This window comes from Gavia stellata, chromosome 11 (genome assembly GCF_030936135.1).
Source record: "Gavia stellata isolate bGavSte3 chromosome 11, bGavSte3.hap2, whole genome shotgun sequence".
In the NCBI taxonomy this organism is placed as follows: Eukaryota; Metazoa; Chordata; class Aves; order Gaviiformes; family Gaviidae; genus Gavia; species Gavia stellata.
Genome location: NC_082604.1, coordinates 28942672 through 28966849, shown reverse-complemented (window position 1 = coordinate 28966849; position 24178 = coordinate 28942672). Strand labels below are relative to the sequence as shown.

The following is a 24178-nucleotide window of genomic DNA, read 5'->3' as shown; positions in this document are numbered from 1 at the left end:
GCATTATTTTTCTGTCTTGCAGAAATACATTGGAACACCATTGCTCAACTCTGAATAAGGCTGTCTCACTGTTTCCTTTTATTAGAAGTGAACTAGACAGTATTAAAGAAGTCATCTCCAGTAACCTAGAGAACTGGGCTGCCATGAAAGAAGAAATTTTTCTACAAATAAAAACTGTTAGCAAAGAAGCTTTGACAGGTAAACAGTCTTGCAATAATTTTGGGCAAGATAAAATATTTTTTGGTAGTTGAGTGTGACACAGTAAATTGGAGGGTAAAATTAATTAGATAATTTCTAATTCTGACATTAACTTGTCCAGATCCGAAGTATTAGAAGACCCTATCTACTGCTGTGGCACCATGTGAACTGAGTTGAACTCAGCACATTTCCTATGGGATTAGTGTCCTGGACCAATTGTTCAGTTCGCCAAGTCAGAGTGAAATGGAAGCAATATAAATACTTACCATGATTTGAAACATAAATAATATACTTGCTATGAGCATATGGATATGATTGCAACACAAAGACTTGGACATACTTTAATTTGCCTTGTGTCTCCTATTGCCAGTTTTTCACACATGCTTATGTACACACACGATGCTATACGGCAATGGTATAATATCTTGTTGAGGCTCTTGCAGTGCCACCCCGCATCGCATGGGCAGGCTGCACCTCTTCCCCTGAGCAACCTACCGGTGTACACATCGTTGCCTTGAACACACGAGCCACTGCATACAAGCAAACCTGCACCCAACATGTAGCAACTACTCCCTCCTTCCGTTTCTGAATAAGAACAAGTAATACCCAAATACAGCTGTCTTTATCTGAGGGGTCTTTGGGATTGAAATGGGCATGGAGCAGCCTGTGGGCTGAGAATAATTCACTTGGCCCACAGCCTGCTTCCTGCTGAAACAAGGGCAGCCTTCATGAAAAGAGAAGCTGGGAGCACATCACAACCGATGGCTTGTTCGTGAAGGTCATGCCCAGCCCTCAGGCTGGCGGTCAGACTTGAAAACTCGGATTTATCCTTGAATACCATTTTTGCTCTGCCTCGGTTAAGAGACTAGTTTTGCTGAAAAAAGTGTGCAGGAGCGTAATTAGACTGTAACATCCAGAGCATTCAAACAAGCCCTGTGTTGACTTTTGCAACTTTAACAGTCTTTGGACATAATTTTCATATATGTATTCCTTTCTTTATAGTTTTTCAGTGTGCTCTGTGTGTATGAGTTGATGAGGTGCTATTTGCTCTGGAAGTTAGTTTTATCAGGGTTGTAAGGTAGCAAAGAAATAGGTGAGCTGATGTCATGCTTCTCCTTGTGAGAGGAAATGTAACGGCGTGATGGGCGGTGTGCATCTCCCAAATCATTCTGCTAGTGAAACCGTGTGAACTCCAATGCAAATTCACAGCTGAAGTGAAACCTGCATGTGTGGAGTATCTCAGAAAACACGCAGCTTCATTTTAAATAATAGCTCCCCAGTAGCCCATTCTTCCTGTAAAATTAGAAGTAATTTTTAATGGTTTCAATGATTGCTTTGTTCAGACTGGGAAGAAATAAGTGGGGCAGCTGTGCCGCAGGAGCGAGTAGGCACACATCCCACTGAGACAGCGCCTGGGTCCGAACAGAGAGTTCGGGGTGTCCTGAGCCTGGGCAGCAGCAAGCCCAGAAGGGGATGGCTCTTGCCTGCTGAAGATGAGCGTGACCGGAAAATCACTCTTTAGTATTCAGTTTTTGTAAGAACAATTAATTTAAATGTCAGTGTCGATATCACACGTTTTGATTCATGACTTCATCTCCTAATTAGACTGAGCACAGAAAGTATTGTATGTCCCTAAGGATTACTTTCTTCCTGTGCTCATTCTATGCCTACTTCTAGCTACTAAAGGGAATGTGAACATGTGTTTCTGCAGACATCTTCAGATTCAAAGGGATTCATAACATTTTGAGGCTTCTTTTCTGGAGTATCCTTTGTTTTATTTGTTGTAATACTGCAAATATATATAATATCTGTACGGAAGCAGAAGTGCAGCCTTTCGGGTTCTTTTAATGATTATACAGAGCGTTATACGTGCTCCGTATCCCTGACTGCATTTGACATATTCCATTGAGAAGTGCCACACTGTGAATACTACATACATCCTTAAATCTAGCCTTTTAAATCAAAACAATTTAGTCACATATAATTTTGGGGGGGGCCTGTGAGTGCCATTTAAAAGCTTTTTTGTTCTGTTTTATGAGTTGTTCATTATTAACATATGGTAACATAGTAATTTTTTTGTTTATTTTACCTTACTGTTTTTGCAACAAGATTTTCAGTACTTGTTTTCCATTCAGATTTTGAGAAGAAAAATATTACATGAGGTGCTACTGTTTATGCCTAGACTAGTTTCCTTGGTTAGTTCGAAAACAGCTTATAAAAACTCTTGTATATGTACATTATTTAGCCTTGGTTAGTTAATGGCAAGTAGAAGGAAGTATAAGAGCTCAAAATCTTTTGGTATTTACGTCATTTAGTCTAAAAATAAATTAATTTAAGTGTGGAGTAGTTGGGAAAGTTTGTAGGTAATGAAAATATTTGCACCGCAGAAAGAATTTAAAATTTGCACGTGGGCAGCATATAAAACATATGTAATAGCTGACTTGACAATAGAATTAGACTTCACCTAACTTGAACATTGTCATTATTAAGGTAAATAAAAGTGATACAAGTTCTTTGGACAATGGAACATATAGAGCTGTAGTTGGAGAAGGCCTGGAAAAGAATTGCAGCTACTTTTGGAAATGTTCAAGTGCACTCATCAAGGATAACTGAACTCAGGAAAAAAAATGAAAATGTAGGATACCCACTAAACCCCACCCATCATTTACTTATTTACCTTGCAGTAAAAACTACCTGGGAAATTTCCTTGGGACTGCTGCTTTTCCACGTTGAAGAGCTGATGAAAGATAGAGTGACAAAGCCTGTCTTTTATGTAATGAAGATGCACTTTGTGATTACTTTAACAGCAGTAGTCATCCAGGGAGTGGGAAAATGAAACGTGATACACATGCCCAAACATCTTCTGAACCAAAAGTTTCAAATTGAGCTTTAGCAGCGACAAACCCTCTTGATATCTTCTCAAATTAATTTCAAAATGAGTTGCAATTGTTTTTGTATGTCAGCAAAGGTTTATGTCTCTTCTTGAGATAAAAGGCTTGGATTCAAATATTTCTGTCACCTGTTGTTATTTCATTTGGAATATATACATGTATTTTAATTTGATTTTGAGATCTTAGAGGAAATACATATTATTGCTTAGAATAAAATTTGAATTATTTGTCAGTAATATGTGTTTGGCTAAGTACAAGTTATCTGTGTAAAGAGGTATTGCACAAAGCACTTCTTTTGGCCCTCTATATTTTCAGCAGAAGTGTTGCTAATATACGTGGCTTACACTGATCCATACCCAAACTGGGGTTACAGAATGCTCAAGTCCTGAGCTCATAAATTGGGTGTAATACTTTTTAGTGAAGAAGGCAAATTTGATTTTTTTTTTTTCCTCCTCAGAAATACCTAAATTGAATCAAAGATTAGCAAAATCCCAGAGAGAGAATGAATGCCTCCAAGAAAAGGTGAAACATCTGACGTTGGTGGCTGACACAGTTGAGCTGAAAACTCAGCAGCTTCAAACTTCACTTCAGCAAGGGAGTGAGCTACAAAGTAGGTGCCGTGAACTACAAAAGGAAACATTAGGTAAGAGAATTTTGACATTTCAAGCAAACTTCCAAGTAAAATGAAATGCAAAACATTTCTTTTAAAGGCACTGAAGTTGTGGCTGTTACTGTGAAAGCCCTCAACAGCCCAGCTCAGGCCCTGATAAAATGTGGATATTGTGCAGTCAGAAAGACAGTATGTCATTCTGAGGAGTCTTTTAGCCTGCTAGGAACACGAGTCAGCTGAGTCGGGGCGGGGGGAGGAATGAAGGAAGGGAGGAAAACAATGAAGACAGTGGTACAAGAGACACTGTTGTGGGTGTTTATTACAGGCCACCTGATCAGGATGGGGAAGCTGAGGAGGCCTTCTACAGACAGCTGAGAGTCGCCTCACTATCACAGGCCTTGGTCCTCATGGGGGACCTCAATCACCTTGATACCTGCTGGGAAGGCTGCACAGCCAGGCATGTACAGTCCAGGAGGTTCCTCCAGTGTATTCATGATAACTTTTTGACTGAGGTGGTGGAGGAGCCAACAAGGAGAGGTGCACTACTGGACCTAGTACTGACAAAGAGGGACTGGTGGAGGACATGAAGGTTGGGGGCAGCCTTGGCTGTAGCGATCATGAGAAGATGGAGTTTAGGATCATGTGCAGTATGCACCAAACAACAAGTAGGATTGCAGCCTTGGACTTCAGGAGGGCTAACTTTGATCTCCTCAAGGAACTGCTTGGAGAAATCCCATGGGTTAGGGCTCTAGAGGGTAGGGGGGCTCAAGAGAGCTGGGTGATATTCAAGTCCCCAAGCTCAGGATCGGTGTATCCCCAAGAGCAAGAAATCAGGCAAGGGAAGCAGGAAACCTGCGTGGTTGAGCAGGGAGCTTCTGAAAAAGCTCAAGCGGAAGAAGGAAGTTCACAGTACGTGGAAGAAGGGACTGACCACGTGGGAAGATTACAAGAATGTCGTCAGAGTATGCAGGGATGGAACAAGGAAAGCCAAGGCCTCCTTGGAATTAAACCTGGCAAGGGATGTCAAGGTCAACAGGAAGGGTTTCTTCAAGTCCATTGGAAGGAAAAGGAAAACTAGCGAAAAGGTGGGCCTGCTGTCAAATGAGACAGGTGCCGTGGTGACAGAGGATGTAGAGAAGGCGGAGTTCCTGAATGCCGCCTTTGCTTCAGTCTTTACTGCTCCGGCCAGCCCTCAGGAGTCCCAGACTTTGGAGGTAACAGAGAAAGTCTGGAGGAAGGAAGACTTTCCCTTGCTTGAGGAGGATCAAGTTAGAGACCAGTCAAGTAAACTGGACATGCACAAGTCCATAGGCCCTGATGGGATGCGCCAGCAAGTGGTGAGGGAGCTGGCAGAAGTCATTGCTGGGCCACTCTCCATCATCTTTGAAAGATCCTGGAGAACAGGCGAGAGGCCTGAGGACTGGAGGAAAGCCAGTGTCACTCCAGCCTTCAAAAAGGGCAAGAAGGAAGACCCAGGAACCTACAGGCCAGTCAGCCTCACCTCCATCCCTGGAAAGATGATGGAACAGCTCGTTCTGGCATCATCTCAAAGCATCTGGAGGAAAAGAAGGTTATCAAAAGTAGTCAACATGGATTCACCAAGGGGAAGTCATGTCTGACCAATCTGATAGCCTTCTACGATGGCATGACTTGATGGATAGATGAGGGGAGGGCAGTGGATGTTGTCTACCTTGACTTCAGCAAGGCTTTCGACACCTTGTCCCACATCATCCTCATAGGCAAGCTTAGGAAGTGTGGGTTAGATGAACGGACGGTGGGGTGGATTGAAAACTGGCTGATAGATAGAGCTCAGAGGGTTGTGATTAGTGGCACAGAGTCTAGTTGGAGGTCTGTAACAAGCGGTGTTCCCCAGGGGTCAGGACTGGGTCCAGTCCCATTCAATATATTCATCGATGACCTGGATGAAGGGATAGAGTGTGCCCTCAGCAAGTTTGCTGATGGCACAAAACTGGGAGGAGTGGCGGACACAGCGGAAGGCTGTGCTGCCATTCAGCGTGACCTGGACAGGCTGGAGAGTTGGGCAGAGAGGAACCTCATGAAACTCAGCAAAGGCGAGTGCAGGGTACTGCACCCGGGGCGGAATAACCCCGTGCATCAGTACAGGTGAGGGGCTGACCTGCCGGAGAGCAGCTCTGTGGAAAGGGACCGGGAGTCCCGGGGGAAAACAGGATGGCCATGAGCCAGCAATGTGCCCTTGGGGCCAAGAAGGCCCACGGCACCCTGGGGTGCATCGAGAAGAGTGTGTCTAGCAGGGCGAGGGAGGTTATCCTCCCCCTCCACTCTGCCCTGCTGAGGCGCATCTGGAGTTTTGGGCTGCCCGGTTCAAGGAGGACAGGGAGCTGCTGGAGAGGGGACAGCAAAGGGCTATGGAGATGATTAGGGGACTGGAACGTCTTCCTTATGAGGAAAGGCTGAGGGACTTGGGGCTTTTTGGTCTGGAGAAGAGAAGACTGAGGAGGATCTTATCAATGCTTATCAATACTTCAGGGGTGGGTGCCAGGAGGATGGGGCCAGTCTTTTTTCAGTGGTGCCCAGTGACAGGACGAGAGGTAACGGGCACAAACTTGGTCATAGAAAGTTCCATCTCAACACGACGAGGAACCTCTTTCCTTTGAGGGTGGCAGAGCACTGGAACCAGCTGCCCAGAGGGGTTGTGGAAGTCTCCTTCTCTGGAGATAATCAAAACTTGCCAGGACGCATTCCTGTGCAACGGCTGTAGGTGACCCTGCTCTGGTGGGGGGTTGGACCAGATGATCTCCAGAGGTCCCTTCCAACCCCTGTCAGTCTGTGAGTCTGTGAAATACAATTATGCTGTTACTTGTTAGTCTCATGTAAAACATCAGGGAGAAAGCTCTGAGATTAAAATGAAAAGAAATGCTCTCATTTTGAGTGGAAGGCCAGGCAGGATTTTTGGCTATCAGCAACAGAACTGAAAACTAGGTCAGGCTAAGCCAGTCTCTTTTCTCCTAGATTCATTAAACTTGAGTCTGTCTAATGATTTTGCCCTTGATAGTGTGTCTTAAGAATCTAGAGAGTCCTCTTGAAAACTGTAAGAGCAGTGACAGCACTTGAAATTACCATATTTTGTGAGCTTTGTTGAGACAACTTACAAAAAGATTATTTACATTAGTATCTCTTGAATCTCTTTTCTTTTTAAAGCAGTATTGCATTCCTAGTGCTGGCTCAGAGACATTTTAAGACCTTCAGAATGTATAGAGGTGGTGCTGTTCCGGGTAGTTTTGAGTCATCAAATTGGCACGGCAATTACCATGCTGCCTTATGCATAGTATGCAATGTCAGATTTAAAGCAGTAGCACTCAATGCTAGTCATGATGAAGGAATTTCAGTGATCCTTCAGTACCAGTGATAATATCAAATGTGAGACTGCAAAGTAGAAGGCCACAGTTGCCATGCAATGAGTTACCAACCCGTGTTGCTGACGGCAGTCTTTATTTTTGTCACTGTACAACAATACTGTCAGGAAAGCTCCAGCAGTGATGTGTTTGAATGGTAGAAATGAGCAGATAACTCTACATCATGTTCCAGACAGTGTCCATATAAGAAATAGACTTACTATGTCTTCCTTTTTTTGGTATTTATTCAAAAAACTAACTTTAAATGAATGCAAAATCGGTTGGATTTTGCTCTGACAAGATTCTTCTGTGGATTATTGACAGCATCCACTCTTGTCTTTTTTTTTTTTTACTCTTGGGGAGCTGCTAAGTGTTCCAGTATCTCAAAAACTTGCCTATGACAGTTTTCAGTAGGCTCATTATCTGATTGTAGCTACCTCTTGTTACTTAGTCCTCTGTTCAGACTAAACTCCGGCAGGTGAGATTTGGGGAGAGAGTTGCCTTAAAAGTGTTTAGCTGTCAGTCATTAGCCACAGTATCTTCTTCTGAAGAGTTGAGTAAATGGAAAGAAATGCATCAATTCTATTTAAATCTCCTTTTTCAAGACAATCTTGAACACACTGTTGGACAGTGTGAAAATTTATACCTTTTTGTTTGGCTTGTATGTAAAATCACTAGGAGAGATTTTTTTAGGAGACATGAAATAAAATGCTGGTAGTACATAAATGGTATCTGCCGTGTTGATTTTTTGCGACAAAAGCAAACAATCTCAATATTGTATGTACATTACATATATATAATATGTATTATATGTCTGAGACAAGTACCTGAGTAAAAAATATTAATAAAAAAGCCAAAATCCCAAATAAACTCAAGATAACATCACTAGAAAAGACAAAACTGAAGGAATTAACTAGTTGCATTGGTTAACTAAATCACGTTGCTTGTCCCAAGAGCATAAAGTTGCCTGTGACTCCTCAAGTTTTACTTGAAACTTGTCTGGAAAAGAAGCTAAAAATCCACTCATTTCTTTTGAAAAGACAAGTGCGTTTCTCCTCCACTAAGAGATTCATGTTTTATCCAAATAATCTGTGTACATGTGTAACTGCCAGGTTTGACTATTACAATGCCACAGTCCAAAATTTGGAAATTATATACTTTAGAATATTATGTGGGTTTTGTTTCTTAACATTCACTTTCTGTCTTTACTTATGCTGAAGTAACCCTAGAGATTGAGCTGAGAGGCTCTTACCGTACTAGAAATCGCTCAACTGGATAGCATCCCTCAAAAGAAGATAGCCAAGGTCACTGGCTCAAAAACAGCGTAAGTGCCACAGATCCTGCAATAAAACCTACAGCAATAATTTATTGCAGTTGATTAAGCTTTCCTTTCTCTGCTAGTAGAGTAGCACTTCCGGAAAGAAAGTTTGTTTGGCCTTTACTGTGGTCTTGTGCCATGCAAAGAAACTGTCTGAAAGTTCATTTGTATATTATATATGTTCAATTTGTATATTCCACTAGAAGTGCTGAGAATTGCAGTGATTTATATGTCACTTTGAGGATGATTGTCACAGACACTCTGTTCAGGATCCATGCACCAATTTTTGTGGTATATGCTTGTTACATGCTTATGTAGTGTTGTGTTTTGGTCACTGTTGCATTCTGTAAGAAGCAGTGGACATAACATGCTTGTTTTGCCCTAATACTTGGCTTTCTTCTGTGTTCAATATAACCGGAAAACTTATTTCCACTTTCTTTTTAGGAATATCTTATCCTCTGTCTTTGTATAAATAGACAGAAGTAGTGATAAGTCATAAGCAGTTAGATCATTTATTATTTACCGTTCTCTAGAAATCTGAACTTCTGCAATTTTCAAAATGGGTCTGCTACCTGGCTGCCTTGAGGAAAACATAATTACATTTGACATGCATTTTTTTAGGTGGAAAAATCAATCAAAATAAAACAATCTCAATGCAAAAATAGCTCCTTCTCAAGTATACTTTGTGTTGAGAAGTGTTTTGATTGTTTTATATGAAATAAAAAAACTTGTGTGTGGCACAAGTTAAGTTGTCTGCTGGTGTGCAGACATTTGTAGCTCCTTCCTTAGCGTAAGCACCAAGAACAGTCCTTCGTACAATTTCTAGAACTGTAGATTTTACTTTTTATAAGGTGCCATGTTCAATATAACTCAGATAATTTTGCACATTACTGAGTTAAATATTTCTGGTGAAGTGGCAGTATGTGGGCATGTGAAGCTGTCTGTGAATTCAGCAGTAGTTCACATGCATTCTTGGGAGCTGGAATGTTGGCACTCGCTGCTGTTGTAGAAAGTCTAAAGTCTGTTTAATTCACGTCCTCACCACTGAAAAACACAGCGTGGTTCAAAGGAAGGAGCAGGAACTCTAGAAGAGCAATTATAGGATAATCTATGTTCCTTATGTGTCTCGTCTTGATCTGAGAGGTCCTTGAGCCTGATAAAACAATCTTTTAAGCTTTGAAATATGTGATTTAATATTGTTACGTAAGGTATTTGTATGATTACATTTATGCTGATATGAAAACTACCTTTAGTTCGAGTTCCCTTTTCGGTTTTGTTAGGGTTGGTTACTTCAGAGGTTCCTGTAAACAATGAGTTCATAGTTTGTTCATGGGCATTGTGAAAACACGCTTTCTTTTTCAGTTTTGTCCACCTTTAACTCTATGGAGAATTGCCTTGTTCTTATGTTAGAAGGACAGAGAAAGATGCTTGCAGTCTGTAATTCTTTCTTTTTTTTTTTGTTAAGACTATTTGGTGTGTTATATATTCTTGTGATGCTTGCATGGCTTTCTGGCCCATCTTCTCAAAATCTGAATTTACTTCCCTAAGTTGACATGTTGCATGAGACATCACATCAAGCAGTTAGTTATATTTAGGTTCTAATTTCTTGCCTTTAATTGATATGCATAACTTAGGGCAATAACTGTGGTATATATATGAGTACCACATCATGAGCAGGTTCAGGCTAGCTCACATAGAGCATCTCTACTTCTTGTGCTGAAAAAGTCTGAGTTTACAAAGAAGTGCCTGTTCTAGAGGCTCTATTCCAGTCTATGGATAGTCTTGTCCTTTTTTTTTTTAAGTATTGTTGTATAAGAAAACCAGGATTGCTCAACATTTCCTGTAAGATGATCACTGTTTTCAGTGGCTTAGAAACTTAACTGATCAATGATTTTTGAATATTAATTCTAGTAAAAATGGTCATAGTTTTCACAAGGGTGGGATGGCTGGAAAAGTCATTGGATTTTACATTTAAATCTTATGCTGCAAAAATGTTATTGAAAACACCACGAACCTTCTATTCTCTGAAAAAGGACTTTGAGATGGAAGGTTTGACACTGTTCTTGACATAGAGAACCAAGTTAAACTGACTTCTAAGCCTTTGGAAATGTTGACTCGGTGTTTGTTGATGTGGAGGCTAAGCTGTCTGTGATTTTTGGTTTAGGGGTCTCCAGAATGCAAGGGCTGGGCAGTACTTTCCCAAGCCTTGCTTGTTCCATGTGTCACTATGGCCCTGGGCAACAGGACAGAAGACAAGGAGGTTGTTTCTGCTGTGTGCCCCGTGCTGTGCCTGCCGAGTGCCCTGGCCGCTGGGGAAGGGAACAGCCTGGATGGGGCAGAGGCCAGCGCGGGAGCACATAGGTTAGGACATTGTAACAGGGATATCAGGGAACTTGGCTCGCCAGCTGCTCTGTAAATGAGCTGGGGAGCACACAGTGAGCAGTGAAATGCCAGTCCTGAATAGCTGGAGTTCTTTCGTCCTGGGTGGCGACAGATGCAGGAATCCTGTGGGGAAAAAAACAGTATGTGATTATATCCTGAACGAGTATTTCATAATGCATACTTAATAAAGCATGAAAAAACAGCTGATATTTTTATAGGTTAGACTGCAGCACTTAGAACAATCACTCGTGCAGTTTTGGAGTGTTGCACTGTATGCATCTTATCCTGCATCCTAGCCTGCCACACCGTCGTTCTTCAGTGAGAAGCATGATTAGAGCCATTTCCTTTTTCATTTGAGACCCAAAGTCTACTGTCCCATTCTCGTTTTAAATCATCCCCAAAATCCCGGGACGTTGCGCGGTGTTCGGGAATAGCGTTCAGAGAAGGAAACTGGAGCGATGTGCTAAAAGAAATAACTTGCTTTGGGTAAGATAGTTGTGCTCTGTGGTGGCTGGGAAGACGGTGCTCTCCGCAGTGCACGTTGAGAAAGAGCTAATGAGTGTGTGGCTGGAGTCAGTGTCCTTCATCTCTCCTGCAGCCAGGGAAGTGCAGCTTTTTTCAGGCTTTCTGCTCTACAAGGAGAAGACAACTACAAAATGATGTGTGGTTAAACACAACAGCTACAGAAGGAAAAACAAAAGAGCTTTTCCTTTTTCCCCTCTGGCCTGGTTCCAGAAGACTCTCAAGATGAACGATGGCTTGTTGCGTTGTGTGTCCTCAGCTGAGCAACAGCTCCCGTGTCCTTCTCGGGCGTTTCAGTTCTAGTTTCTATTCTTCTGTTGCCAGTGAATCGAGGGAGGGAGGGCAGCGTACAGAGTGTGCTTTCAGTGGTGTCTAGTGTTTCGCTGGAGCAGATCAAAAGTGTCAGTAACAATGGGACTGCGAACTGTCCTCTCCCCGTGCTGTCCTGCCTGCTCAGTCTCGCACACACCGCAGCTCACTTTCGCCTCCATGCCACCACCAGGAGTTAGTGGTGTTTTTACCAGGAGAAAAGTTGATGAAAATGTCCCCTTTGCCTGTTTCTGATGGAAAATTTTACTCTGTGCCCGTAAATCCTGTGGATTTATATCTGTATTAGCACTGCTGGTGGATTTTGTTTCTACTTTTTTGCATTTTCTGTTCCATACTTATGGTTTAAGAAGTTGTACGTTGTCGTTTCTGTAGTGATGGGGTTGAATCCCCCTCTGATGGCTGGCCGTTTGAGACTGTAGCTGGTACCAGGTACCACATCTGTGGGTATGCCTCCTTTTGCTTTAATTTCTTCCATCCCGCCTTGGGTGCCTCTGGGTGTGAAGAACGGTCACTGACTTGTCTTCCAAACGGTATTAACAAGGCCTGCATATCACCTAGTAAGTTTGTTGACCTCTGCAGGAAATTGCAAAGTAAAGACATGTTAATCAGCAATCCAGGTGATGCGTATCCTATCTCTAATGGTAAACTTACCATTAACTTCCCAAAATTACTCCTTTCATCCAGCATCCTTCTCCAAGTTAATTTGGGGAGGATGTTTGTGATTCAGCTCTCACCAGTTATGCTGCTCTTGGAATTCAGCGTTAATGTGAGCAACTGTAGAGTTCTGGTTTTGACGAGAGAAAAAACCTTGGGTTTTATTGAACTGAATTATAATTTTTCACTTTGATGTGACATAACTGAAAGTGAAGGCATGACTCTTGAAAGAAGCCTAAAATGTTAGAATATTCTGAAAAAGTTTTATCCATGCTTACATCTTTATTCATTTTTTTCCACTGCTAGCATTGATAGGAGACCTGACCAAGAGCTACCATGTATGTTTTTGTCTTCTTTTTTTTCCCTGTCCGCTTCAAAGTAATATTTTGGAAGCTGCTTGTTTATGTTTATAAAGAGATTTGAAAATTTACAGTGCTTTACAGAGCTACTCCTTCCCTCAAGAAGCCTGTGAAGTGCACTGCCGCATTATCTCTCTTGCTCACTCAGCCTTTTTAAATATATTTCCAGAGAAGAGGGATTAAAAAAAAAGCATATGTAATGGGTTCACTGAAAGTTATCTCAGTGGTTAGTGTGACTGTGTGGATTCCCGGGCATCTTGGCGGTGTAATACTTGAGCAGAAGGGTCACCCTGACCGCCGCTCATCATGCTGTGCTGTTTGACTCACTATTTACTTATTTTGCACATGTCAGGTTTCTTTTTTCAACTGGGTATAATAAAATCTTGAAATACCAGACATTTTGTGGAGAAAACACAAATAAAATGGAATTCATGCAGAATATTAGGACTCTGCAAAATCTTAGTGAACAGCTAGAATATCAGCTAAGCAGGTCGATGTTTTATGTGAGGCATTTCAAATTTTTTTTTTTAATAAAAGCATGTAGCAGTTACTTCATAATAGATCAGTTATTAAGAAGCAATAAAATGTTTGCTATGGATATCCAGAAAGAGATTTCAAGGCAGAAAGACTGCTAGCTCAGGCACTGTATTCTACCCCTCCTGAATAGATCAGTAAAACACAAATCCATATGCATTTGAAGAGGTCTGTCTATATGGAACTCGTTGCTGGATTGGGGTAATAAAGCCGGCTAATGCACTGGGAGTAAAAGTGTTCTCTCTGAAATACGAAACATGATTTTCTTCATGAAACAAGCATCAAATATTATGAGAGTTTGCCATTGTATTAAAATAAATCAGTGGGAACAAACAACACTTTTTTTTTTTAATTGCCTCATTTGATCTTAGTGAAAATCAATTCCAATTAGTGGATTTACACCATATAAAGTCAGTGTGTAGGAAATCAGCCAGATCTAGAGTGTCCATGGTTTGGGGGGTGGGGGTGGCTTTTTATTTTAGTTTGGGGTTTTTTTTTCCACAAACTACTTTGAAGCTAATATCCCTCTTTGGTACTGAAATAGTTCAGTGCTCTAGGAAAAAAAAAACTACCAGGATTTGTGATTTACATGTTTTGAAAGGATCTTCCTTTCTGCACCCAGTATTTTGAAGATTCTTGTTTTGGGTATTTATCATAGAAGTGTAAATTATTGAATATTTCATATGATAGCAGTCATTTGCAAGAGCTGAAACTAAGCATTAGTTTCTACTATTGTTTCTTCATTCTTGTGCTTCTCATGACTTTCCAAAAATTATCTTTGGGAGTTACATTTTGCCGAAGAGGTGAATTTGGTTGCTGGTTTCATACCACTTTTCAGACTCACAATGCATCATCCAGTCAGCTATAGATGACAGCTCTTGAAAAATGCTCAACACAGGGTAAGGTCTGGTGAATAATTGTCTAATCAAATAGACTTGGGAAAAAAAGAAATCAATAATGCCTTGTGAAGAGCTGCAATAGCACATGCTCCTAAAAGAGAAGCGCTAATATCTGTGCTTTCATTTTTATTACCAGCCAAATCCTTTCCTCTGCTTAATCAGAGATACAGAATATTTTTTCTTCACAAAGTCATTGCAGTTTTTCTTTAGCCCGTTTGTAGTTACAGGTTTACCTCTGTACGGGTTTAAATTGCTGGCTATGCACATGAAGTCTGTCTTTTAAATCTTTTGATGCTACTGCTTCGTAGGCTACTTAAGTTACTAAATATAAACTTAGCAGTGGTCTGCTGACATAATAAGACTAATGAGAGATGATTGAAAAATGCAGGCAGCTGTAGGAGTAGCTGGGTAGTTTGAGTGGGGAATGTTCGCACTCTCCATGGAAAGAAGGAGCAGTATTTTCATGTACATGAAGTGTCTTTAATGACACTTTAAAGACCGCTTTGAAGAGCTTTGAAAATCCAAAGAGAGAATAGTTTCCTGTAGTTTTAGGTAGGCTGCAGTTCAAATATCCACTATTCATACTACAAGTACTGTTGAAATATTTTTTTTATTAATTCCAGCTGCAGTACTAAGAATTTGAGGGGTGAGAGCTGGGGAATGCAGTGTTGGTGTTTGAACAGAATGTGACAAATGGGTTAGACGAAGCAATGGCTCATTAGCGCTTTTCAGCAGTCTCTTACAGTGGAAGAGGAAACAGATGAATACGATGGAAAGAACAGCGTCCTAGTTCTCTTCAACTAGGTGTTGGGATAATGCTGTGTTTGAGTATGATTTGGTTACAGGAGGGCCCCGCTTTGCTTCTTGAGGAAAAGCAGAAAACCATTTAAAGAAAATACTATATTTTGTTTCATCTGCTTGGCCTAAACACTGAGGGGAAAAAAAAAAAATCTGTCTCCAAGAAAAATTAAGGTCAGAAGCTCCATTTTCTCACCTTCATTTTTCCTGGCCAACAGGTAAGTGGAAGTATTTCAAATCAGTTCTAATACATAGGAGAAGCAGGTCTGTAGGAACAGTTCTGACATATCCCAATTAGCTTGGGTTCAAAAAGGCAGGAAGGTACACAGAAAATTCAGGCTGAAGGACTGAATCCTCTGATGCCAGAGTGTGAACCCGGGCCATGGCTGAGCAAATACCATGTAAGCAATTCCTCTGACTGCAGAAGTGCTTGTGACATGTCACTTGTGCACTTGGGGAGCAGGGGGAGAGAGAGGAGAGTGGGGTTTGCTGGGATAGCGTTGTTTCTCTAATCAAACACTTCATAAGGTCTTGGAAAAGATTGCCGTCGGGTTGCACGGTGTATGCAGTCGCTGGCTTATTCTTTTGAGGGCAGGGAGTGTGCTATAGATTTGTACCACTCAAAATAATTTAGAATCTGGTCCCTTCTCTTGCTTTCTCTATGCTTGTTTTGTATACAACATGAAAGAACTGACTGACTAGTTCGGACTAGAGGTCCAGAAAGCCCAGTCCTGGCAGTGGTCAGCAACATATGCTGGGGGAGATAAGAAACAGGCAGTCCTTTTTCTGGCACATCCTGCCAGTTCCTGGCAGCTTTTAGTGATTTAGCGACTTCTGGTGGCACTGGTCAGGTCTCCAGAAAGGATGTAAATCTATACGGCTGGAGTCCGTCCCTGGGCTCCTTCCAGACAGGCTTGTGCTTGTGAGTCACAACTAAAAAGAAGTACTTGCTTGTATATACAAAAAATAATTTATCTTAGAGAACATAGTACATGAAATATTATAAATAAAAATAAGTAGTTCTGTTCCGTGCGTGCAAGGACTTTGAGTATTTAGTTCACTTCTTTGGTCTCCTTAGAAACATACAGTGAGGCAAATTATTCCTAGTGTGACACAGTAATTTTTCATGTATGTATTTCATATTTCTCACAGCTTCACTATGCTTTTTAAATAAATGTACTTAAAAGTATCTGTGTTAAGTGTACATCCTAATTTGGTCTAGCTTTAATGTTCTAAAAAACATTTAAATACTTTTACCCCTTTTGACAGAGCTTATCAGCCAGTATTCAGGGTTTTGCAGGTTGCTCCCTGCAGGGAGCAGTTCTTTAATAGGTTTTAAAGAATACCTACAACCTCCTGTTTTCCAGAGCACCAGAGAAATTAAGCAACAGGAGCTGGCTTCCAGTCTGTCTCGGGCAGAGATCTGTGCAGCTCTCTCCATTTCTATCTCCTGACTGTCTTCCAGCTTCAAGCTACTATCCTCCCAACCCCTTGCATTCTCTGTTTCTTTCTGCCTGTCCCTGTAATGTTGTTGGGCTGCCTTTGCCCTGCTCCCTTTTTGCCTCATTTCCCTTACGGCAATATCGTGGCTCCTGCATTTGAGTTTCTGTTCCAGCCAGTCCCTTCTGTGCCCGAAAGAGCTTAACTGCTGCTCACCGTTTCCCGAATGAAGGACATTTCTCCCACCCACCAGCCTCGGGGAGGTTTCGTTCAGTCTGCCAGCGTGACAAATACTATCTTGATCTGAGGTAATACAGGGAGTGTCTCACAGGGTGCTTGTGTTCACGTGTATGTGGAGTAGGTCTCTGAAAATGAGATTAACTGGACAAAGGAAACAGTATCCGGGCAAGAGCCGGGCTGGTCCCAGCTGGTGGAGAGGGGACCCAGCAGCGGTCTGGGAGTGCCTGGAGGGGAGAGGGGAAGGTGGCGGATCAGACTCTCCTGGGGAGTGGCAGGTGGGAAGGCAGGGGACACCGGCCCCAGCTTGGTGCCTGGAAGCTTCGGGATGGACATTGGGAAAAGCTTTTTCAGTGGAGGGTGGTGCAGCGCGGGCAGAGGCAGCCCAGAGGGCTGGGGGAGCCTCCAGCCGAGGGGGTCTGCAAGATTCAGCTGAATAAAACCACAGAGAACCTACTCTGGTTTTGTCAGCGGTACTGCTCTGGGCAGAAGGTTGAACTGTGCAATTCCCAGAGGTCCTTTCCAGCCATCCTCTGTGAATCTGTACCCGGCTGAATCGTGGTGAGAATTTCATAAAGCTTGATAAAAAATATTTTAATCTGTGATTCTTCTGCAAGTAATTGTCTACTGCTGGCACACATGCACGGAGACTGGATATTTCCAGTCAGCAGGACTGGAGGGCAGCACGTGCAGCCTACACAGCCTTTCTGCTTCTCGGTGAGAGCGTGGATGGGACTGCCCCAGCGGCTCTTTCTCATCAGTGACCGGTACGATGAGTCAGAGCTTGTCTTGTTTAAACCAAACTATCTGCCAGTTGTTCCCCAAACCATGCTTAAATAAAGGGAAAATGAAACTACTTTATTCCCTTGCTGTTTTCGATGTGCTGTAGTGTAGTGATGTGGTTAGAAGTGGCAAATCCACCTGTTTGCAATCCCTGGGCAGGTAGTGAGAAATAGACTGTATTTCTGAAATTGGAAGCAGATAACTTGGCGGTTATGCGTTTGTTTTTAGGTAGGCGCAGTCATTTTAGGCCAGAGACTTAGTGATACAGAACAGATTCATACCATGACTGGCATTGGCCTAAATAGAGCTGTGCTGTTGAGTTTCTGTCTGCCAGTAGCTGAGCTGGTGCTGCTAAGGCAAAAGGGTCTCACATAATGACTGGGGTCTGCATGTCTTCGGCGGCGATGGCTATTTGAGCTGTGCATATTAACCTCTCTAGAAAGCCTTAACGACTGGCAAATAGTCTTCCTTTTCTTACACGCATATAAAACACTGAGCTCTTCTTTAGATGAGACCAAAATTTTCAGAAAGTATCTTGGATTTTTTGTAGGTTTTGCAGGAAAAGTAGAAAATTACACAGTTCTATCACGCATGCTTCTGAGATGATGTCACTGTGAATCTGTTATGAGTTAGCTGCAGAACTGATGGCTTCCAGCGTGGCTGCTTACCCAATGTGAATATAGTTCACAGTGCTTTTTTCCTGCCCCCCTCCTGAAAACTTTAGCAGTTGTTGCTATTTACAAAGCAGGAACTGGAGCCTTCATTCAGCACCGTGCCGTTGGCCGGGCAGCTGGGGAGGATGCAAACTGGGTGGCTAAATTCCTGAAACCCATCTCTGGGCAGACTCTGCTCGGTGTTTTGCAGACACTACGGGCTGCATCTATGGGAATTCACCCAAATAAGAGGAAACAGTCACCAGCTTTGGTTCTTTTTCTTTGGTTTTTCACATCTTTTCTTTGTGTATGTTCTGTGCTGTGCCCCCTTGGTTTCTGTCCTTATCCTAACAGAATCTCACTTCATGGAGAATATGATACTGCTAAAACACAGAGGTGTAGGGGAGGCAGTCTCTGCCTTATCCACCTTTCGTCCCTGTTTGAAGGCAGGGCTGATCGCATGTGCTGCCTGAAAGGTTACTGTTTGTTTATGACTATGCTAAGATACGTTGCGAATCACAAAGATAAGTGAAATTAAACACAAATGATAGTGAGATGGATTTGGACTGAAGATTCTTTAAAATGTGGTACTTCTTAAAGCTTTAAAATGACTATCAGTATTACAAAGCGTGAATGCTTTTTGTTGGTTTTGCATATTTTGCAATAAGCTTTATTTTCATTACTGGAAAACATTTTTCCATAAGCATTTGAATATGTTTTTCTGTATTCAGCAAGTTTTCAGCATAAGTTTCCATTTGTATTACCATTCTCTATATTGGTTTCCTCATTTTTCACTATGTTTTTCAAACTTGATTGAAATCTGTATTATTTAGTCTCTGTGGGTGTGGGTCTGATCCCTCAGACTTTCTGCTAACCAGCTCCCGTTGACTTTGGTGGGAACTCTCTCTAGAGAAGACTTGCAGAAACCAGCCGTATAATTGAATCCATCTACTCCCTCATGAAAAACTCCTGTCCGATGCTCAGTCGTTGCGAAAACTTCTTAAAACAAATTGAGTAAAAGAAGAAACAGAGCTGAAAGAGACCACCCAAAGTACTAGAACCAAAATAAGCATTATTCCTCTCCCTTTCCTTTATTCCAGAACTTGTGTCCATACTCCCGCACCTAGGAAGAGGAAAAAAGACCACAGTTGTTAATAATTGCCAGAAATCTTCTGTAATAACAACTTAAAAAAAAAATTGTCAAAAAGGGATGTTTGTGGAAAGCTGCTCTGTAGCAGCCGTTGCCATGAGAAGAAAGGCAAAGGGCTCTCCTTTTTGCGGTGTTGATCTACAGCAATTTGGTCTTAATCTGTTTTAACAAAGCAGTCACATTGCAGTAGAACTTGCTGTTGTCAATGTTAAGATTGTTCCCACATGTTCTGTCTAACATCTGCTTGGTGTGTGAAGCCAAAGTTTCTCCTTTTTCTGTAGGCATTCAGAGCCATTTACTTCATAAGGCAATGCCAGGATGAATGACAGGAAATTAAAGTTGAATTATTTAGCTTTGGAAAAGTGTAGAGAACAATACATTACTGAAGATGCCCAGATGAAGAAACTAAAGTAAACGAAAGTAACTGCAGGTGGTCTAATCTCTCCTCCGGGTACTTGGCCACAACTTTCCGTTCATAGAGAAGGTGAAGATGCCAGCTCTGAGCAGCAAACGTCGCAGCTCGGTCCGGTGTCTGTTGTGCAGTTCTGTGGTGCAGATAACAGGACTTAGATAACATAGTGACTGCATGGCTTTGATTACAATGGGACTTTGTCAGAGAAGTCTTTAAAACAGCTGAGAGGAAGTTTTGGCAAGAACACTGTCACACAAACACGGTTTTTTAAATAGTTGTAAGTTGTCAGTGATTTATCTCTATGGGTTCTGTTCAACAGCAACCGTGGGTATTCAGTGGCTCTTTCCCAGGGAACTGAGGGAAAACTTGGTTGGCTTTCCAGGCACAAAACTGAAACAGTGAGAGGGTACTGAAAGATTATAAACCACTGGTTCCCAGTGGTTTTGACAAGCAGTTAAGCTAGCCTCACCATTTATTGTGGTCTTGCACTACCATCAAACTTTGGGCACTGTTGACAATAGCTCTGTGGAAGAGCTTCAGACCACCTTCCATCAATTTGGGGAGCACAGTGAACCCAAAGCACCTGAGGACTTGGTATCACAGGAATAGCAGGGACAAATAGGGGGAAATGCAGGCTACCAGTTATTTAGTAAATATTATTCCAGGTGTAGTCGGTACCCAGTACATCAGAACAGGGGTACGGCCATGAAGAGCTGGGAATGTCCCCTAATTTGAGTAGGAAAAAAGAAGGTACAGTCTCCATCTCTTTTTTTCCTTTGGAGTCAAGGTCAGCAGTCTTCACTCCTTTTCTTACTGCTGAATGCTAGTCCTTGGTCATACCCAGCTTAGAAGTGGCACTATGAGGAATACTGAAAAACGACAGAATCTGAAACAATTTGATTTTTTTCAGGAAAATTCCTTTCTAATGCCTGCAAAACTGCTGATTGCTTAACTCATCGCACAAGAAAACATACAGTCATAATGGGGTAAGGAGGGATGAGGAGGGCAGATGAAAAAATGTTGAACGAAGATTTAGCTGAATAGTTTGCAGCGGAGTTGTGTGTGCTATTAAATATGATTACTGCCACTGAGCGCAGCGGTCAGGGAGGTCATGTTTGGAGGAATACCTCTTTAGAGATGACTGTTTCTTCTTCACCTCAAGGCTCTCCTAGCTCAGCTGTTGCTGCACTGTGTTTTATGGTGGGAATGTATTCTGTGTCTGCTGCTGCTGAGACCAGTGTTTTTGACAGTGTCGGTACGGTCTTCCCGAGAGGTCTTGGCTCTCCCCCAGCCAACTGCGAGCCCATACCCGTGCAACCACACAGATCCTTGCTGTTTTCCTAACTGTCTCTGTACAGAACCTACTCTTCGCCTCTGGGGAAATGGGGCAGGGACTGGTCTGCGGAGGTAATAAATGCTGCTTGGAACAGAGCACAAAGGAAGTTTAACTTAACTTTTGCCAGATCGTAACTTGATTTATGTGCGAGGTTTAATTTCACTGTTGCCAGACCTGTTCACTTTCCATTTCTTTTCAATATTTTCATGGGAAAACAGCACTCGCCACAAAGCTAGAAGTATCTTCTTCTCATATGATGAAGAGGGGCAGTCCCCATGGATTTCCAAGACTTCTTTTGTCTAAATGCCAGCGTATGATGCTCTCGGGCAGACCTGTATCTAATTGCTCCTTTTGATTCTTTAAGTTTCTGAAAGTCTGATGTAAATGGTAAGTATTCTCTGCTAACTGAATGTAGATAGTTAATTATTAGTAGTAGGTAACAGTAAATACAGGCGAATTATTATCTGTACTTATGATGTCCTTCTCCTTTTAATAGATGCAGTTTCCAGAATGCCCAGAATGTCAGCTGTGTGTGCGTGTATTTGTAGTTCATCTTCTTTTGAAGTTTTGTGGACTACTACCCTCTTGAAAAATTAAAATATAGCATGAAGGTATTCTGTGAAAGACAATTTCTGGAATATATTGGATATTAGTTTACACTGTTCTAGCTACATTTATATAGCTTTTGCATTAATTCATTCCTATCTTCAAGCAGAAAAAAATTACCTGGTGAAGTTTTAGTGCAAATAACTTCTCGTTTATATATTTTATGAAATGGAAAAAAGAAATTCTGAGTTGTATGTAGTTTAACAGAAGTCTGAAAGGTGCTAATAACTCATGGAAACGCTGCGTACAACAGGTCCTCTTGACAGCTCTATGAGGAATGCCAAGGAGATGGGCAGGCAGTGATTCACCTGGAAATAGTAATCATCATCTACCCCGCCAAACCTTCTCAAATAACTCACTTGAGCAACAGTTGCCAGAAATTATTGGAAAGCCAATAATATAAATAATTTGGATCTTTCTAGGAAGCCCTAATTTCTAGATAAGTTTTTACCTCCTGTATGATACTAGGCAAGGTGTTTTGTGAATATCTGTGATTAATAATGTATATATTAAAAGAGAACAAATATTCACTCCATTCAAATTTCAGGAACTTCTTTCACATTAGTCAAGTAGACATTGCCGTGGAATATATATACAGAAGTAACCTTAAGCTGTAAATTCTAGGTTTTTTGTAATTATAAGGGTTTTTTCTTAGTTGCAATACTGTTGTGTCAATTCCTTTAAACAAATTTATCAGTAAGTTTAACAATGTTTGTATTTCATTATTTTCTTCTCTTTCTAGACCATTTATTGCTGACAAACTCTGGGGAATGGAAAACATGCATGAATATTCGCATTTTTTTGTATTATGCAAATAATGTCAAGTGTAGAAACGCTTGTGAAGCTTTTGTGATCACACTATGGAAAAAATGAGAGTGCTGGTTGCAGATTCCCCAGCTTCACATAAGTCTTTCTACAGCTTTGAACTAAAATATTTTTCATGAAAATCTATTTTGTACAAAGAAAAATGTAAGATAGTCTTTGTAGTTTTTAAATAGTTTCAGCACAGAACTATGAGGACTACTCTCTTCTTTCTTCCCATGCTGCATCTTCAGGAAGAGGCAAAAGTGCTCAGGAGAAGAGCCATGAGTGTGCTAGATACAAAAGGGCTCCTGGGCAACCTCCGGCTTTCCTGGTCAGAGCTCACACGCAGACACCCCGACAGTGCTCAGTCATTCCTGTGGCTCCCTTTTCCTCCACCCACATTAGCAGCACTTTATGAAAAAGTACAGTTACAGAATCGTAAAATCATTTTAGAGATGATCACCCCAACCCTGGAGGTGTCCAAGGCCAGGTTGGACGGGGCTTTGAGCAACCTGGTCTAGTGGAAGGTGTCCCTGCCCCTGGCAGGGGGGTTGGAGCTAGGTCATCTTTAAGGTCCCTTCCAACCCAAACCGTTCTATGATACCCCTGTGCTGCTACTACAGGAAGTTTTGTTTTCTAAGTGTCTTTTTTTAAGAATCTTCTGAAAACTGATCTTAGTGTCACCTGTGTATTCACTTCAGTAGCATCAGTGAGAAGAATTGGGGGTTTGTGTTCTTCTGCTGGCTAATGCAGAAGTACTGGCACACCCATAAAATTGGCAAAAATAAAGGTAAGCTGGTGTTTTCATCTGGCCAGTGATTAAGGACATGCTTTTATTTAAATAGCGGGCTTTCCTGATTCTGACTTAGTTTTTGAGGACAGTCACCCAGTGATAGGCAAAGCTCTTAAATAGGGACTAAAAATCCCGTGCTCTTTAGGGGGAAAGCAGTTGGAGCAAATTTAAATTACATTTTCAAAAGGAAGTGAATTTTCGCATACATTTGGCTGCTCCATTCACTGCTGTGTTCCTTTGCCATAGTGGTGACTGCCTTATAAAGCATCACCTGCTGTACTTTGGGGTAACAGAGACAGATAATTCGGTTGATAACAAGTTGATACTGTTGGAGACCTGGGAAGCAACATGAGAACATAGCCTACTTCAGATATAATAGTCCTGAAATGGAAAAAAGAGTACGGAATGCAAACGGTGAGGCAGAGCCTTTGAGGGGAAGAAAGGAAAAATCTGCTCTCCAAGTTGGAGAGGGTTTGTTCTGCTTCCTACCGCGGCCCTGGCCGTGCTGAAAGGGGCTGCTTTTCCCATTGGAAAGTATTTCAGTCTAAGTTTTCCTCTCAGAGCTTTCACCTATATTTCCAGATGAGATAAATTACTTATAATCTCAAGAATACTGGGTTTATGTTTGGTGTTTGGTTTTTTTTTTTTAAGAACAACATATCATTATGGACTCTTGGATTTCCAAATCTGGGACAGGAAAAATTCCACGTGAATTGCCATCTGCCAGTTTTCAATATAATTTGGCAATGTTAACATTTTATGAGTTAATACCCTGCAGAAGCATTGGAAAAATAAGAAAAATAACGACTGGAAGTAAATAATTTTAGACCTTCCCTCTAATTGTCATTTCTCATAGAACACTGTTGATTTCTTACTATTTGTATAATTTTATATGTGTGTATATATATACACACTATTTTTCAGCATGATACTGATATCAGCTACACATGGTGATTAAACACGCTTTTTACGTTTTTCCCAGCAATGCCGTTCTTTTCAACCTGTTCAAAAATTGCGTTTTCTGTGATGTCTCATGTTCCGTGGAGTAGGTTGAACTGTTTCAAGGAGGCAAAAAATAAACTTGGATGCCATCAG

General features: G+C 41.6%; 1 protein-coding gene across 1 annotated transcript in view; it reads left to right on the top strand.

The window, feature by feature from the left end:
• Nucleotides 1-24178, top strand: part of LEKR1 (leucine, glutamate and lysine rich 1) — a 53767-nt gene that overhangs the window by 13684 nt on the left and 15905 nt on the right. The window contains exons 5-6 of the mRNA XM_059822880.1: nucleotides 86-198; nucleotides 3547-3732. Coding sequence (XP_059678863.1) covers nucleotides 86-198; nucleotides 3547-3732 — 299 coding nt within the window. The remainder of the gene's footprint in view (nucleotides 1-85; nucleotides 199-3546; nucleotides 3733-24178) is intronic.